The following is an 18,776-nucleotide window of genomic DNA, read 5'->3' as shown; positions in this document are numbered from 1 at the left end:
CCCTCCCATATAAAAACATATACACACATATATGTTTTGCTTTTGACACATACATACCCCATTTCCTTAAAAAATCCTCATATGATCTATTTTCTAATCTCCTTATAACACTGATGTCCCTCCTCTGGACACACTCCAGCTTCTACCTCTCCTATAGTCCTAAAGTGTGGAGCCCAGGACATAACATGCAAGATATGGCAAGTGAGCAGTCAAAGGACATTGGAACCATGACCTCCCTCACTCTGTGTGCTACTTATTCTGCTTAAGATTGAATTATTGGTTTGGGGCAGCTGTAGCAAACTGTTGACTTATAATGAGTTTTCTCACTCCAATAAAACTCCCAGGCTTTTCCCCATGAATTTCTCTATAGCTATATCTCTTCCTTGACTGACGTGTAGATCAGTCATAGCCTCTGAGATATAAAATAGTTTTTAAAAGAGGGATTTGAGATTATTGTCATCTGACCATCTATCACCTTTAATAACTTAAGTGATTCCTCTAGTTTATCATTACCAAACATCACCTTTTAGTTTGGGAAAAGGAGATACGAGTTAAGAATTTAAATATAAAATCACAGCCAGAGTAATAGAGAGGCTGGCTTGGGGCTAAACAATTCTATGCCTGAGAAACTTCCCCAACTACATTTGTGTTGTCTATGACCCACTATTACTTTTTAGGATTTTAGAGTTGGTATGAACCTTGGAGATCATGTAGTTCAATGTTCTCATTTCGCATGGAGGAACCTGAATTCCAAAGAGAGGGGACATCTCCAAGATGTCATAGATAATAAGGGGCAGAACTAGGATTTGAAAACAGGTCTTCCTCCTCAAAGTTTTCTTTCCAACAGATCACTGCAGTAGACATTCAATTGAAAGTGATTGGCCGATAACGTGATGCTGTAAGGTTTCTATGAATCCAGTTTCTAAAGCATTGTGGAAAAAAACAAATTAAGCCTTTTTTTCTTCTTCTTTATTTTGTCCCAACTTTCCCCAAAATTTTGCCTCAATGTTGTGATATCATGCATCCTGTAACTAATTTTCTACTTTGCAAAATAAGAAGGCTGAGCTAGATAACCTCTAAGGCACCTTCCAGTTCTGACATTGTATGACATAAAGAAGCTTTGTTTAAACATAACCCTGTCTCAGATTAAGAGAAGAGGGTGCTTGGGATTTGGGCTCAGAAGACCTGGGATCAAGTTGAGGCCCTGCTAATATCTCTATAGACTTAAACAAATCACTCAATTACTTAAACTTCAGTGTCCTCACCTATAAAATGGAGATAATAACACTAGCACTATCTATTCCACCAGACTGTTACTGAGCTTATATAGGTATATTATGAAGGGTATTCCTGTTTAGGTATAGGTTGGATTCAGTGACCTCCAATATTCCTTTCCACTCTGAAATTCTTTATATGAGATGAAATATATAAAATTCTTTGTATATTATAAAATTCTATGCAAATAAATGTCAACCATTGCTATTATTAAAATTGCTGTTATCCTTTGCACAGGCCCAAAGAATTACAGTGTCTGATTTAAGGACTTGGGTGGGGGGGGAGTTGAATGAAATGAATTAGAAAGGAATAGCTACAACAGAGGTAACAATGCAGAGGATCAAAGATTTCTGGCATAATAAACTACAAAGGAGCCTTTTTTCCATTGACTATTTCTTTATACTTAAAAAAAAAAGTCTGTGCATGTTACTTCATTGATGAAGAGAACTTCTAGTGTGGAAATTCAACCTGCTGTCGCATGTTAACCACTTTTCTGTAGCCTATAATTTTAAAGTGTTACCTGGAAGTTCTGAGTGGATAAATGTCTTGCCAATGGTTACACAGCCAATTATGAGTCAGAAATGTGATTCAGACCCATGTCTTTCTGACTCTAAAGCCAGTACTCTATCTACTACATCACACTGCTCTTCTTCATCATACTCACCCATTAGAAAATCCACCATTGTAAACAATGGAACTTGATTAAAATTGGTTAATTGATTCAACAAATATTTATTAATGTCTACCATGTGCAGAACTGGATGATAGAGAATGAGGTCATTACAGCATTTAAATAAGATACTATCCTTACTCTCATGATATGTACAATCTATGAAGGAAATGAGACACCAACATAAATACTTATATTTTTAAAATTACATAATAAATGTGTCAGAGGTATGCAGGAGGGAAAAGTTACTATTTGAAGTCCAAGGCAGAAAGTCAATTAATTGACAAGTATTTACTAAATGACAACTATTTTCCAAGCACTGTGCTATGTGATAGGGACACATATACAGAAATGGAACAGTTCCTTGCCCTGTAGGAGCCTATATAAATTGGGAAATATGGTAAATAAACATGTATACAAAAGAAATACAAAGTAGATACAAGACACTTTTGTTAAGAAAGGCAATATCACCAGGAATCAGAAAAGATTTTGTGGAGGATGTAGATGTTTCAGTGGCGTTTAAATAATGGGTAGAAACTCAGTTCAATTCAACAGGCATTTATTTATTAAGTACATACTACATACAAGGAACTGTGCTAGGCACAGGAGATGTAAAGACAAAAATGAAACATAGTCTTGATCCTAAAGGAGTTTTCATTTGGATTGGAGAATGCTATATTTACACAAATCGATAAATACAAGATACTTTGAAGCCAGTTGGGATGAACCTTGCAGATCATGTAGTAGAAGCCTCTCATTTTGCAGGGGAAAACCTGAATTCCAAGAGATGAAGTGACTCCTCCAGTATAACATAGATAATAAGGGGGCAGATCTGGGATTTGAAAACAGGCCTTCTGCCTCAAAGCCCAGTTTTCCTTCCATCTATGTACTACTTCATAGAGATTAATGTAGAAATATAAATAACCAAAGGATCAGAAATTATTTCCCACAGGAAAACACAAAAATTATAAACACTTATCATTTCAATTCGCTGACTGTTGCACTTGGCAATTACTTCTGATAGTTTGAGGGAGAGGTGGGGAGGAAATCCCTCTTCTGTTAGGGTAACAGAGGAAAAGGAATTTAAAAAAGATAAGATGATGAAGTGAGATTGTAAATCAGGTCAATGGGGCCCAACATGATTTGAACCGGAAAACGATTGTGGTTGGGAGTTAGTTTTGAAATGTGTCTCAGCAGCTAAGAGTTCTGTGAAGTCCACATACATGGTGGCTAGCACATATTTTCATTCCCTTATCTGACTGAAGGGAGCACAGGGAAATAAAATGAGACAAGTTAAGATTTATCCATTGAACTTGGTCATGTTTCTGTCTTTTGTTTTACCAGGAACACATGAGGTGACATTCCCTCCATGGCCAATACAATACCTACATATTCAGAAAAAATTGTTTCTCCCCGCTGCTCTGAGGATATCTTATCCTGGAGGTCTGGGTTATAAGCACAAATACTTTTTTTGTAGAGTAAGGACTGGGGATCTAATTGGGAGACAGAGGAGCTTTATTTTCAACTAACCAATCTCCAACTCCCCATCACTTTGTAACCACATGCCGGCACCCAGTAGTGTCTGACTAATGTCTGAATACTCAGGAAGCATGCCACAAACCAATAGTACTAGAGGACAAGATGGATCTTGATACTCCACATGATGGTTCAGTCTCTTGCTGCTCCTCCAACTCTGAGTCACGTGGTTGCTTCCCTTCTCAGGGATTGTTGGTTCAACAAATTAAATGGAAGTCCTCTTCTTTCCAGGACCTTTGATCCAAGAATGCGGCATTGTCCAGGAAATTCCCTGGCCCTGCACTCCTAAGTCCTTACTGCTCTACTTCCAACTGCTGGTATCTTTGGGGCTAAATTATTCACTGGGAAGGAATATTTAGATAGACAGGTTTCCCCTCTCCCAAGGGACTCAAGTCCATAGTCTAGTCTTGGGTATCTAGTCTCTGGACTTTATCTGTGCTCAATTATCTCCTGATCTCTTGAACTAAAAGGGAGAAGAAGAGGAAGAGCATTCCAGCCTTTGAAACATCAAGAAAAAAAAAAGACACAAAGAAAGGATAGCATAAGGTGTGTTCAAGGGATAGAATGTAGATCAGTTTGGAACTTAGAGTGTGTTGGAGGAGGAACTGAAAACTTCACATTTCTAGATTTCAATAAAGTTTACAAAGTGATTTATTATTCCTATTTATACCTGGAAGTGTAAATGGGATAATCTAATGTTTAGAAGGCACTTAGTCATCATACTGCTCTCTTAAGAAACAACTTGATGTAGATGAGTCAAAAAATTGGATTTGAGTCCAAGATCTGACCTAGCTGTGGGTCCTTAAGTAAGTTACTTTCCCCATTCAGAACTTCCATTTTCTCATCTGCAAAACAGGAGTGGTGATAGCCTACACTCCTATCCTCAATTGAGTTGCAAAGATTAAATAAATTATTTATTGTAAATCACACCATGACCCATAAAAATAAAGTGAACTTTAATGCATTTATCTTGGAATCCTGGGCATTATAATTATCTGTGAACATACCCATCTAAAACTTCATGAAGGCAAAAGTCATTGAAATTTTCTCTCCTTTGGTGACTAGGACAATACTTTTCTCACAGTAGAGAATCTGTTCAATGAAAGCATGTATGAACAAAAAAATTATTCTTGCAAATAAATGTTCAATGAAGGCATATATGAAAAAAGAATGAATGATTATAATACATAGTATTGTGAAATGTTTCAAAAATTTATTGTCCATACATTTACTTTTTTCTCTGGGAATCTTCCTGGTAACAACGTAAAATTTCTGAAGCTTTTGACTTTTATATTTCTCATTGTATTCCTAGAACCTAGCACAGTACTTAGTACATACTAAGAATTTAATAAATGCTTATTTCTTGCTTACCTGATTTTCTTCAGACAGTGAAGGGTATGGTGGTTCATTGAACAAAGAAACAAAGGAACTTCTCTGGAAACTAAGGGAATGATTTCCCTCTCTAATTGTTTAGGTCCTTTCCAGAGCCCCAGTGGGGCCTACTTCTTTCTCAGTGATACTGACATTTTTGCATTTTGTTGTCTCCCTTTAATTACATCTTAGCTCATGAGGATCTTTGAGGGCAAAGAGCATATGTTTGTATTTCCCAGTGTCTAGTACAAAGGCTTCTACATAGTAAGTAATTAATAAATGTTTTTAAATGGAATTGAGTAACCATGGCTCTTTCTTAAGGAGAGCTAGTTCTAGTGTGGTTTAATGAAAACATTATTGAAGTTAGATAAGATAAAGCATTTATTACATACTTAGTATATGTTGGGCACCATGTTAAGCACTGGGGATACAAACAAAAATATACTACACAGTCTCTACCCTCAAGGAGCTTACCTTCTGGTGGAAGAAAACACTTGAAAGTAGAAAGGCTGAAGAGGTGCAGGAAATACTATAGAGTCTGAGAACCCAGCAAGTTAAGGCCAAAGCTGGCCTATTCAATCCCAAAGAGTCTTCAGTTTTCCAGTGGGAAGAGAGTGAAGATAGGAGTCCAAGTAGAGATGGCTGGGCTGGAAATGTTCAGGTATTATACTTTAAGTCAGACTACTTGAGTGCAAGTCCTAGCCCCAATACTTACTTTTTACTTAAGACTGTGACATTCTATTTTTGTGTGGTTCTAAAGAATATACATATAATTCTTGGGGATATATAAGTTCATTTGTTCATCAATTAATGGGTGCCTATCATGAATAAGGCACTATTCAAGGCATTTTGGAGGATCTTAAGATGTAGAAGATATGGCTACAAGTTCCTTGAGAACAGGCTACTAGTTAAGATACGATAGAAATGTCTGTTGTGATGGATTACTTAATTCCTCATAGGTGGATAAAGATCCAGGGTGGAACACATGCATCTTATTGAAAGTATACTTTCTGAAGTGTGTGTGTGTGTGTGTGTGTGTGTGTGTGTGTGTGTGTGTGTGTAGATGTATAGCTATAGGATCATAGGTTACTAGGCTTTGGGGCTGGAAAGAACTTTTGAGTTAACCACCTAGTTATACCAAAAAGCTAAATGAAGCCCAGAGAGAGAAAGTAGACTTTTCAAAGGTCACACAGAAAGTCAGAAACAAAGCTGAGATTTGCATCCACATACTCTGACTTCAAATCTCACACTCTTTTCACAATTCCACATTGAGTCCTTCAGAGAATGCTTTAAAGTGAAAATGGAACAACCTAGTTCCAGTATATAGATAAAATAGTCATGTACATACAACATTTTCTAAAAAATGTACTCAATTCATCAAATATTTAATGAGCATTTATTATATACAAAAACAAGTACTGGGTTCTGTGAAGGATTCAAAGGTCTGAAAAGTCCTAATAAATATTCATATTACCTCTAGCATTAGGGAAGTAATAATCCTGCTGTTGTCTGCCCCATCATACTTCTGCAGTATTGTGTTCAGTTCCTGACAACACATTTTGGAAATGACATTGATAATGTAAGGAGTATCAATCAACCAACAAGTATTTATTAAGGATAATGTGTACTACTATGTGCCTGACACTGTCCTAGATTCTAGAGACACAAGGACAGAGAATGAAATAATCTCTATAATATAGCTGTAATAATAGCAGCTAACATTTATATAGTGCTTTAAGGTTTGCAAAACACTTTTACAAATCTCATTTTGTCTCACAACCCTGGGAGGTAAGTGCCATTATTATCCCCTTTTGACAGATGAGGAACTGAGGTAGACAGAAGTTAAGTGCCTTCCAAAGGTCTCAGCAAGTACATGTTTGAGGCTAGATTTGAACTCATGTCTTCCTTACTCCAAGATTAGACTATCCAATGTGTTACCTAGTTGTCCTCTCTGCTCAAAATGATCTTACATTTTAATGGATAAGACAACAAATACATGTATATGAAAATATATACAACATAAATACAAATCTATTACTTATATACACACAGAAATGCACAAAGTAATTAAATACAAGGTAGTTTGAAAAGAAGGGGCCTAGCTGTTGGGGGATCAGCAAAGGTTTCATGTAGAAGTTAGTGATTAAGCTGCATTTTATTTTTAAAGTAATGTTTTATTTTTCCCAATTGCATGTAAAAACAACTTTTAACATTCATTTTTTAAAATTTTGAAATCTAAATTTTTTCCCTCCCTCTCTTCCTGAGACAGTATGCAATTTGATATGGGTTATACATGTACAGTCATTCAAAACTTATTTGCATGTTAGTCATATGAAATAAAACACATACAAAAAAACCATGAAAAACATAAAGTGAAAAACAGCATGGTTTGATCTCTGTTCAGACTACATCAGTTCTTTCTCTGGAGGTGTATAGCATTTTTCATCATGAATCCTTTGGAATTGTCTTGGATCGTAGTATTGCTGAGAATAGCCAAATCATTCACAGTTAGTCATCATACAATATTGCTATTACTGTGTACAATGTTCTCCTAGTTCTATTCACTTCACTCTGCATCAGTTCATGTAAGTCTTTCAATTTTTTTTTCTGAAATCATCCTGCTTATTCCATCACAATCATATACCACAACTTGTTCAGCTGTTCCCCAATTAATGGGTATCCCCTCAATTTCTAATTCTTTGCCAACACAAAAAAACTGCTATAAATATATTTGTATAAATAGGTTCTTTCCCCTTTTTTATTTTATCACCTTGGGATATATATCTAATGGTGATATAGCTGGGTCAAAGGATGTGCAGTTTTATAGCCCTTCAAATATAGTTCCAATTTGCTTTCCAGAACGGTTAGATCAGTTCGCAACTCCACCAACAGTGTCCCTATTTTCCCATATCCCCTCCAACATTTATTACTTTCCTTTTCTGTCATATTAGCTAATCTGACAGGTGTGAGGTAGTACCACAGAGTTGTTTTAATTTGTATTTCTCTAATCCATAATGATTTGGAACATTTTTTCCTATGATTATAGGTAGCTTTGATTTCTGTCTAAAAACTACCTGTTCATCTTCTTTCACTATTTATCAATTGGGGAATGACTTTTATCCTTACAAATTTCAGTCAGTTCTCTATATATTTGAGAAATTAGGCTTTTATCAGAGACACTTGTGGTCAAGGTACTCCTCCAGCTTTCTATTTTCTTTCTAATCTTGGCTGCATTTGTTTTGTTTGTGCAAAATATTTTTAATTTAATGTATTAAAATTATCCATTTTCCATCTTGTTCTCTATCTTGTTTGGTCATAAATTCTTCCTTTATTTATAGATCTGACACATAAACTATTCCATGCTCCCATAATTTGCTTATGGTATCACCCTTTATGTCTAAATCATGTATCCATTTTGAATTTATCTTGGTATATAGTGTGAGATGTTGGTTTATACCTAACTTCTGCCACACCATTTTCTAGTTTTACTAACAGATTTTGTCAAACAGTGAGTTTTTTGTCCAAAAAGCTTAGTTCTTTGGGTTTATCAAACACTAAATTGCTTTAGTCATTTATTTCAATGCATTGCTTACATTAGTATTAGTAATTATATTAGTAATTAGTAATAATAGATTACTATTCCAGTGATCCACCAGTCTATTTCTTACCCAATACCAGATTGTTTTGATGATTACTGCTTTATAATACAGTTTCTACTCAAGTATTGTTAGGCCACCTTCCTTCAAATTTTTTGTTAATTCCCTTGATATTCTTGACCTTTTTTTCCTCCAGATGAATTTTACTATTTCTCTAGCTCTATAAAATAATTTTGGTAGTTTGATCAGTATGGACCTAAATAAGTAAGTTAATTTAGTTAAAGTTGTCATTTTCATTATGTCAGCTTTGCCTACCCATGACTAAGCTGCATTTTAAAGGAAGAACAGGGTTGTGAGAGGCAGCGGTAAGAAGGTACCTTACTCTTCCAGGCATGGGGACCAGTGATGCAAAGTCATGGAGATGGGGGATAGAACATCATGAGGGAGGAATAGTGAAAATGCCTGTTTGGTTAGATTACACAGTGCTGAAAGGGGAGTAATAAGTCTGGAAAGGTAAACTGGGGCCAGATTATTTTTAAAGCTACTAATTCAAAAATTATTATTTAATGTACTTTTAAAAGCAAAACAGAGGAGTTTATATTTTATCCTAGAACTTCTAGAAAGTGATTGGAGTTATTTGTGAATATTATTTGCACAGTCAGACATGTCCTTAATAAAATTACTTTGGTAATTTAAATAGCAAAATGGTAGCATTGTGTAGAATGAAGTGGATTTTAGCTTGGAGAAAAAAATTAGGAGGTATATAATAACAGTATTTAAGTTTAACTTATGTGGAAGAGAGACTAACTGATTTTGCTTGACCACAACAGTCAGAACAAGAGAAACTGGGGGAAAGCATAAATAAAATTTATGCTAGATAAAAGAAAAAAATCCTAATTATTTAAGGTATCCAAATGTGGGATATGGAAGGTTTTCCATCTCCTCCTCCAAGCTCCCTTAGATCTTCAGGAAAAGCTTGGTTCTTAATTACTGGTTATGTTGCAGAAGAGATTCTAGTCCAGGTATAGATTGTAATTGATGGCTCCTCAGTCCCTTCTGACATTGAGATTTTCTGAAGCCATGACCAAAGAGATTTGCAGTCTAGCAGACTTATGAATTCTATGAATAGGATAAGCTTCAACAGAAGTCCTATTCTATGGAAGTCCTAGTTCTAATGGATACACTAATCTTTCATAGATCTATCATAACCAATAAAAGTACTGAGTTCTAGATCAATGATTCCCAACCTTTGAGTATGAAGGTTCTTTTTAACATAAAAAACCTCATACTATAGTAGTTGCATTATTGTTTGTGATCCCAAATGCTAGTGCCATCGCTCCCTATTTCATATTTATTCTCTTTACCTTCATCCTGTATGTAATTATATATGTACTTGTTGTCTCTCTAATTGAAATGTAATTTTTTTTGGAGTAATGATTTTTTTCATTCTTTGCATTTGCATCCCCAGAACCTAGCACAGTGCCTGGCACATACACCCTTAATTGTTAATTTAACTCCTTAATTTATTGTAAAAATATATGATGACTAAAAATTCTTTGAATTCAGAAATACTTTTTATAGTTATTTTTCATTTTATTAATCACAACAGTACCTATCTATATCTATTTTTATATCTCTGAAAACCAAACTCACATACATGTGTGGTACATTTGTATTCAGCTTCAGAAGGTGCATTTGCTTATTCATTATACTGAATCAGAATGAATATTTTGCTGGAGCTAAGACCACCATGGCAATGTTTGGTATGCACATGGATCCATGAACTCCTTGGAATAGATCTGCTATAAGGATGCCCATATGTGTCAGGGCCAATCCAACTGGGGGTTCACTCTACTGGAACTCAGAAGTCTGTGGAGAGCATTCTTAACATTCTTATTTCTGAAGCTGTAAACAAATGGGTTGGCCAGAGGAGTAATAGCTGTATACATCACAGCAGCTGCCATGTCCTGCTCTGGGGAGTTGTGGGAGGGTGACTGGAAGTAGACCCAAATGACAGTTCCATAGAGGAAGCAAACCATGGTGAGGTGAGAGCTGCAAGTGGACACAGCCCTCCAGTGACCAGCTGCTGAGTGCAAGCGGAAGATAGCAGCTGCAATACGGGCATAAGAGAATAGGATGAGAGCACAGGGACCTGTCACAAATAAGCTACCCTCCAAGAAGATGGCCAGCACATTGTATTGGGTGTTAGAACAGGATGCCCGAACCAGGGGCCAGTGGTCACAGAAAAAGTGAGGAATGTAGACAGTACCCCCACTATCCCCAGCCCACTGAAGAGGCAATAAGAGCCCTGAATGCAAAATGGAGTGGAACAGGGACAAGATCAAGCAGGAAGCCATCAGGCAGTCACAAACATGGTGGTTCATCAAAGCTGAGTAGTGCAGTGGGTCACAAATGGCTACATAATGGTCCAGTGCCATGACAACCACCACTAGTGTGTCTGTGACAGCAAACAGATAAAAGAAGAAAAACTGGGCCAGGCAACGGGCTGCAGGGATGACTGATTGGGGAGAGACAAGATGGGCTAACAGCTGAGGCAAAGTAACTGTGGCCTGTCCTGCATCCACTACAGAGAGGCCACGAAGAAGGTAGTACATGGGTGCACCAAGTTGTGAGTCCCAAGAGATGAGCAGAACCAGCATCAAGTTACCCATTACAGCAGCCACATAGGCAACTAAGAACAGTGGAAAAAGAAGATGATTGGGGGGTCCACCTCTCCACAGCCCCACTAGCAAGAATGTGGGAGTATGGGAGGCATTGGAGGAGCAACTCATGGTAGGAATGTGAAGTCAGAGGGCCTTGTGTGAAGGAGAAAGGGTGAGTTCATGAGTAGATCTCAGTCACTCTGGTTTATTAATTCAGTTAAATACTAATACCTACCCTCTCCCACATCGTCAATCTCTCATTCTCTCCCTTCAGTAAATCAATGAAGAAAAACTATCAAGAACATAACACAGTACTAGGCATTGTAAAAGGGGTTGGGGTGGTAAAAATTGCACATAAGATATATTACTACTCAAGGAACCTAGCAATGATTAGCATTCTGATTTAGCACCAATAAAATATCCATTGTGACCCATATGATAAGATAAGAAATTCACATGATAACTTTTCTAGGTTTTGTGTTATTTGACAAGACACTTCCTCTTTGGACTTCAGTTTCTTCATCTACAAAAAGAGAAAATTGGACAAGAATCATCAATTTCAGTCCAATCCTTTGATTTTTCACATGGCTTCTAGTGTCCTATCTAATTAAATATCTATACTCTAACAATCTACCTGGCTCTATATTCTATGTTCTAGCAGTCAATGTCCTAAGTGCATGACATTTTGAAAGGGAATGGCATTGGGAATTAGGAATTAGATTTCGTTCCTAGCTTTTCACTAATTAGATTGTAACCACATTTTAGTCTCCTTTGCTTGAGTTTCATCTAATATGCACTCACTATTCATCAGTGTCTCCCAAAGCTCTGTTGTGGGCTCTCTTCTCCCTCTATACTGTCTCATTGGCAGTATCAGCTCCTATGAGTTCAATCATCATTTCTATGCAGATGGTTCCCAGATCTATATGTCCAACTTCATCTCTATATCCCAGATCTACATAGTCAACCTAATCTCTAGCATGATCTTCAGTCCCACTTCACCAACTGCTTTTTGGATATCTCAAACTGGATGTCTTGTAGGCATCTCAAACTCAACATGTCCGAAACATGATTTATTACCTTACCCACAAAATCCTCCTCTTTTCCCAACTTTATTATTGATGACACCACCATCTTCCCCTTCTCTCAAGCTTATAATTTCAGGGTCATCCTTAACTTCTCACTGTCACCCACCCCATATATCCACCCTGTCATTTCTACCTTCACAACATCTCTTTATGTTGCCTTTTCCTCTCACACAGACATCACCCTAGTTAGTATAGGTCCCCACCACCTCATACATGGACAAGTGTGATAGTATTCTAATGGGTTCCTCTGCCTCAAGTCTCTTCTTATTCCAATGATTCTTCACAGCTGTCAAAATGTTTTCCTAAAATGCAGGTCTGACCATGTCACTCCCCTACGCCAATGGGCTCCCTACTTAATAGGATGAATAAAAATTCCTTTGGTGAACATTTAAAGCCTTTGTCAAGCTTACCTTTTCTTACCTTTCTAGTCTTCTTACAGTTTTCCCTGCTCCACATATGTTGCCTTCTAAATGCACTGGTCTGCTTACTCTTCCTCACATATGACCCTCCATTTCCTATTTATGTGTTTTGGCACTGGCTGTCCCCCGTGCCTACAATGCCCTGCCCTTTAGATGCTCTGGCTTCCTTCAAGATTTATCACAAACCATATCTTCTGAAGGAAGCCTTTTTCTAGTCCCACTCTCTCCTCTAAGCCTTCTCTCTGCTATCGATTCCCATTTGTATTGTACATATCTTTTATTTATGTAGTTATGTCTCTCATGTTAGAACATGAATTCTTTGAAGGCAGACTGTTTTTGCCTTCTTTTTTGTATCCCCAGAACTTAGCACAATGCTGGACACATAATAAACATTTCATAGATGCTTATTGACTGACTGACAATAAAATGAGGGTGATAATAGTAGCATCAACCTCATAAGGCAGTTGTGAGGATGAAATGAGATAAAATGTGCAAAGTGCATGACTATTTTTACAACACGACACAAATGTTTCTATTAGTAATTATGACTATTTCACTACCAAATTCCTTCCTTAATAATTCTAAATCTAAAGCTGATGCTTTCTCACTACCCATTTTCTCCTTAGCCCCCTACAAATTTGTCTTCCATTCCTACAACTCTGCTTAAACTGCTCTGTCCAAGATCTCCATGACCTCTCCCTACCAAATTTGATGACTTCTTCTTACTTCCTCCTTATTACTCAATACTTCCTTTTTTGAAAGGATGATAGAGAGAAAGAAATAGATCATTCTTGCTATTTTCAAATACATGAGGGGTTCTCATGTGGAAGAAAAATCAAATTTTTTTTCCAGATTTCAGAACTGGGAATCAATAGTTGTAAATTACCAAGAAACAAGTTTTAATTCAGTATAAGGAATAATGTACTAACATTTGTCTGAAAATTAAGGGGGCAGAGGTAATGAGCTCCACATGACTATTACCCCTTTTCAGGAATGTTGTAGAAATGATTCATATTTCACTTATAAGCTATGTGTGCCATGTTATTCTTATATGCAATTCCAACTCCAAAAATCATAAACTACCCAGCTTTGCCTCCACAATAAACTCATTTTCCTCTGAGTTTATAGTTAACACTATGAAATTTTAGAGCCCAAATAAATCAAAATACCTTCCTTAAATGCAAAAGGTTGTAAGCCTTCATCTATTTTGAAATGTCATCTCCACACCCCATGACCTTCCTCATGCTTTCTTCCTTCCAACCCCCCAAATCCTCCCTACCTGACTCCCCAGTGATAGTTTCTCACCTGCTCTTCTTGGATTGGCATGTAGAAGATCACAGTAGCAGCTCTATTCTCAGAGACTTAAAGTTGCCTTCTTTTCCAATTTGAGTCTGTGGGAAACAAGGAAATTAAAGAGAAAGGGCAAAAAGAAAAAGGAGAGAGGAGAAAAAGAAGAATCCCAAGGCCCAGGGAAGGAGGCTTAGCTACCCAGGTACCCTCTTTTGTTGTTCATTTAGTCAATATTCCATGATTCATGATAACATAAACTATTTTTTATAAGCAAACAAAAATTAAAGATCATTGTGCAAACACCAGCTCTCTGGGGCTAGTGCCTAGCATTGAGGGGCAAAGATAAAGCTTGGAAGATCTTCCCTCAGATTGGTCATGGGTGGAAAATGGGGATATTTTGATTCAGAATGAAGTAAGAAGCAAGTATTGTGAAAGAGAAGAAGAGAGAAAAGGGGAACATGGACAAGGGTCAAGGATAAAGAACGAAACAAAGAGAGAGAGAGAGCAACAGAGAGAGAGAAATGTGAATGGAGATATACAGTTTGAGATAGAGAAGGAGGGGCAGCTAGGTGGTGCAATGGATAGAGCACCAGCCCTGAAGTCAGGAGGACCTGAGTTCAAATCTCACCTCAGACACATAATATTTCCTAGCTGTGTGACTGTGGGCAAGTCACTTAACCCCAATTGCCTCACCAGAAACCAAAAAAAAAGATAGAGAAGAATTTGGGGCAGAAAAGGGAAAAGACTGGGATAAGGAGGCAGTGGAAAGAAACAGTGGGAAAGAAAGGATAGTGAAAGGGAGAGCAATAGGAACAGGGAAAGAAAGGAGAGGACAAAGACAAAAATAAGCAGAGCAATGGAAAAGGAATACAGGAAAGAAAGAAGAGGTAGGGGAGGAGAGGAACAAAGAGAGGGGACAAAGAAAGGGGCAAGGGATAGAGATAAGGAAGAAGAAGGGGCAAAAGAAGGAATGAGAGGGACCAGAATACGCACATAAAATTAAATTATGTAGAAAATTAAAGCAGGAGCCAAAGAAAGAAAACTGGAATAGTGGATGGTAAGTAGAGGGATAAAGGAAGGGGAAAAGAGATAGTTTAGGAACAGTTGGGATTATGGAAACACACAGAAACTAAAGAGTAAGGGCAAGATAGTAGCAAGAACAGGGGACAATGTGAAGATAGTACAGAAGAGGGAGAGAGATGGAAAAGTTAGGAATACGGTGGCAGGGAAGAGACAAAGAGGGAAGAAGAGGAAAATGTAATAGAGACTATGAGTGCAGACAACACAGAGAGGAAAAAGGAATAGGAAAAATGATACCCATGAGATGGAGAATTGAAGAGGCTGGGAAGGAAGGAAAATATGGTTGGGAGAAGAGCCAGGGATCTAGATCTCAGAACTTACCTGACAGGAAGTTGACATAAAACACAGGGTGTGGGGATTCTGAAGCTCAGTCAGTACTGTTCGCATCTAGGGGTGGTTGGAGGCCATGAAAGTGTCTACCATGGGCTCAGAGAGGTAGGACATGACACTCAAGTCTTCAGGGATAGATGCATTCAGCCATATTTAAAGGTCTAGGACTCCATGGGCTCTACCCCTTTACTCCTCTCACCTTTCCCTCCCCCAAGATTCCATCCATTGCTTCTTCATCCCAAACTTGGCCTAGATTCAACAAAAATGAACTTTTCAACATCCCACAGGAAAAGTAAATAAGGGGAAAAAATCCTCCAGAGGTGTATGAAAAACATTACAGTATAATGGGAAGAGAGAGGATGAGGGTGTAATCTCTGGCTAAAATACTAGTCTAATTCTGAGCAAGTCATTCCACAATCCCCATTTAAGCCTTTTTCCTCATCTGCAAAATGGGGGAAGTAATCCTTGCACAACCTACTCCATGGAGCTTTTATGAAGAAAGCACTTTGTAAATAGTAAATTCTAGAAACAAGAGTTATTGTTACTATCTTTATCAGGTTTCTATACACACTCTCCTTACAGGAGGTCATATTTACCCTTTTAAGGAACCTTGGGGCTGCTAATTCTCCCCTGGCTTGAATAACTCACACTAATCCTAAAGCTGTGGAGACTAAGATAGGAATGCCTGATGAGGAACTAGCAGAATTCTGTCATTAAGGGGAGTCCATGAATAGTTATGGAACTTCTAGCCTAAACAAGACAATGACACATCCAGGAGAAAGGGTCTAGGTTGCAGAAAGGTCTATGATCATATCATATAAGAACTCACTGAAAGAACTAAGGATATTTAGCCTAGAGAAGTCTTAGAGCATGTATGGTCTCTACCTTTAAATATTTTAAGGTGATCATGTGAAAAGATAGGAAGAGGTTTTGTGGAAGATAGGCCTATTTGGCCTATCAGGGAATATTTTTAAGAATACGTAGAACTTACAGGAAGGCAGACTGGTTTAAATAAGGAATGATTTCAGAACAATCAGAACTGTCCTACAATAAAAATACAAAATCTTAGTTTTCTCATCTTTAAATCAGTGATATTCTTCCACACTCTACAAAGTTGTCATAAAAGGGGAACTTTGTGAACCTGAAAACATCATTAAAAGTTAGTAATATTTTCCGTTATTATGATTAATACTTATAGATGACTCCTGGTTAAGTTGGCTATGTTTAATGGAGAAGTCTAAATCTTCCACATATATCCCAACAAATATCTAAAAAGGACTTCAGAAAAATCAGTGAAGAAAACTAAAAGAAACAGAAATAAGCTCCTTCATCCAGTGCAGAAATGCACACCAAAAAGATGACCAGAGTTGTGCAGAGTCAGGTGGATAGGTCACGCAAGAGAAGTTAAGTGAAGTTTAAGTTAATTTGAAAGCCAGAAGAGGTGGGAAGAAGGGTCCTGCCAAGAAAGCCAGCTCAACTCTCATAAATGAGTGAGAGGCTAATGAAGAGGATAAAGAGCTAGAACATAAAGTTAGCCGACTCAGGTAAATAGCTGGAAACTGGTAGAGATGAACAGAAGAGCTGCTGCAAGAAAGTCAGTGAGAGCTTCTGCAAATGAACCTGAAATCAGTCGGTACTCTGTACAAGGGTAGGTAACAAACCAGTACAAGTTCTAATAACTGGAAACTTGAAGCCATGTCCTGGTCCCTAAGAACAGAGTAGGAGTGAGAAGGGTAAAACCAGCACCCACAGTTCACTGTTCAAGAACACAACTGACTTGCACACCTCAAGGCACTGGAAACCATAGAAGGAGACAGGACTGACCTGGGTTCCAACACTAGAGGGAATGTATAATGAGATAAATTATTATTTCTCTCTTGTATTAATAACTAATTATTGAATCAGGACCAAAGTTTTCCCCCTTTTCTATTTCCTCATCCAGAAATCAAGTAGTGCAGGAAATCTTTCTCAAAGATAGTAAAAGAAGTTCTAAGTTTAGGCTAATGAATAGATTCCTGCTCATAGTGTTTACTCAGACAGTATGGAGAAATGTGGATTTGCCCTTTTGTCAGATAGGTGATATGGAAGTGGAAAAGTCTCTTTGAATAAGACTTAGGTGATCCAAGTCATGCACCCCCAAGACTCTCCTCAGAATGAGCTCACACCTCAGTATAATATTCATACTCTCTCATTATTTGTTGCCTAGAGTTGATTGCCACCCTTAGAAAAACCTGCTCTTCCAAGGGCATGTAAATTGTGAGCCCACCACCATGACAGGTCTTTTGCCTTCAAAAGTGCCACTGACTTCTTTTTATTAATAAACATGCTAGCCTTATTAATAAAATGATTACTTTACCAAGAAACTATGTCTCTCAAACTTTTTAAATGTCACAATAGAAGACTGTACTCTCCAATATCCCACTGGTCTTGTCAGGGCTACTCAGGATAAAACTACTTCTTGATTAAGGGTTGTAAATGAAGACAAAGACTAATTGAAGACAGAACCCTCAATGAACAGCCAGGAAATCAAGATGGAAGCCAAGAATTGAGGCACTGAATTGGGCCTAATATTTGTCACCCCATCTGGATTGGCAATGGTAGTGACATCCAAACTATAGAGGAGGCAGGACCAAACCAGGCCTACACAACCGTTCCATGACTCCCAGAGGGCATTGGTTTAAGCACAAAATCTCAAACTAAGAACTGAAGTTGAAAATATATGTAAACAGAAGGAAAAAATGAACACAATGTAGAAATATTGTGAGTTTAAAAAAGCCCATGAGTTAAACCCAGAACAGTGCAACCCAACAACAATGAAAAATATAGCCTTAAAGAAAAAAAAAATTACTTGGCCACAAGGATTACAAGAATGATTGGAAGAAATTAAATATGGGATTAAACAAAGTATAAATGAAATTGGAGTTCAGGAGGGAAAAAATTGACAAAAGAACAGGTAGTGGAAAATCTTAACCAAGGATAACACTGCCTGAAAATTAGAATGGAATGAAAAGAATCTTCTGACTCCATGAAGCAAAAAGAAAATAGGACAAAGTAAAAACATTGAAAAATAAAAAAAATCTCTCTTCTGACAGAAACGACTGATCTAGAAAACAAGTCAATAATGTTCATTCAAGAATCATTGAACTCTGAATACCAAGACCAAACAAAGAATCTAGACAATGTACTTCATCATAAAATAAAAGCCACTTAGTTCTATTAGAATCAGAGGATAAAGTGGAACCAGAAAGTGAAAACAGAAATATTGGTCACTTCCTGAGAGAAACCTCAAACTGAACATTTTCAGAAATGTCATTGTCAAAATCAACAGCTTTCAAGTCAAGCATAATGTTTTTAAGTAGCCAGGAAAAAAGACCAAGCATCAAAGAACCATAAGACTTAGGTGTAACCAGTATAAAGGAGGAGAAATAAAAGATATAGGACCAAAAACAACTAATTGGAAT

General features: G+C 37.4%; 1 protein-coding gene across 1 annotated transcript; it reads right to left on the bottom strand.

Annotated features, from left to right (window-relative positions):
• Positions 1-10,271: 10,271 nt before the first annotated feature.
• Positions 10,272-11,240, bottom strand: LOC114047251 (olfactory receptor 1B1-like). Its single transcript, XM_027868033.1, has one exon. The coding sequence runs from the start codon at positions 11,238-11,240 to the stop codon at positions 10,272-10,274; it is 969 nt and encodes a 322-aa protein (XP_027723834.1).
• Between the last annotated feature and the right edge of the window lie 7,536 nt (positions 11,241-18,776).

Source organism: Vombatus ursinus, unplaced genomic scaffold (assembly GCF_900497805.2).
Source record: "Vombatus ursinus unplaced genomic scaffold, bare-nosed wombat genome assembly UNPS02014786.1, whole genome shotgun sequence".
NCBI classification, from domain to species: domain Eukaryota; kingdom Metazoa; phylum Chordata; class Mammalia; order Diprotodontia; family Vombatidae; genus Vombatus; species Vombatus ursinus.
The sequence above is the reverse complement of the archived record's forward strand: the minus strand, read 5'-3'. Positions and strand labels throughout refer to the sequence as shown.

Bases quoted from the DNA above. Each gene is read 5' to 3' on its own strand.
- LOC114047251 (XM_027868033.1), bottom strand. From the start codon at position 11,240: ATGAGTTGCTCCTCCAATGCCTCCCATACTCCCACATTCTTGCTAGTG.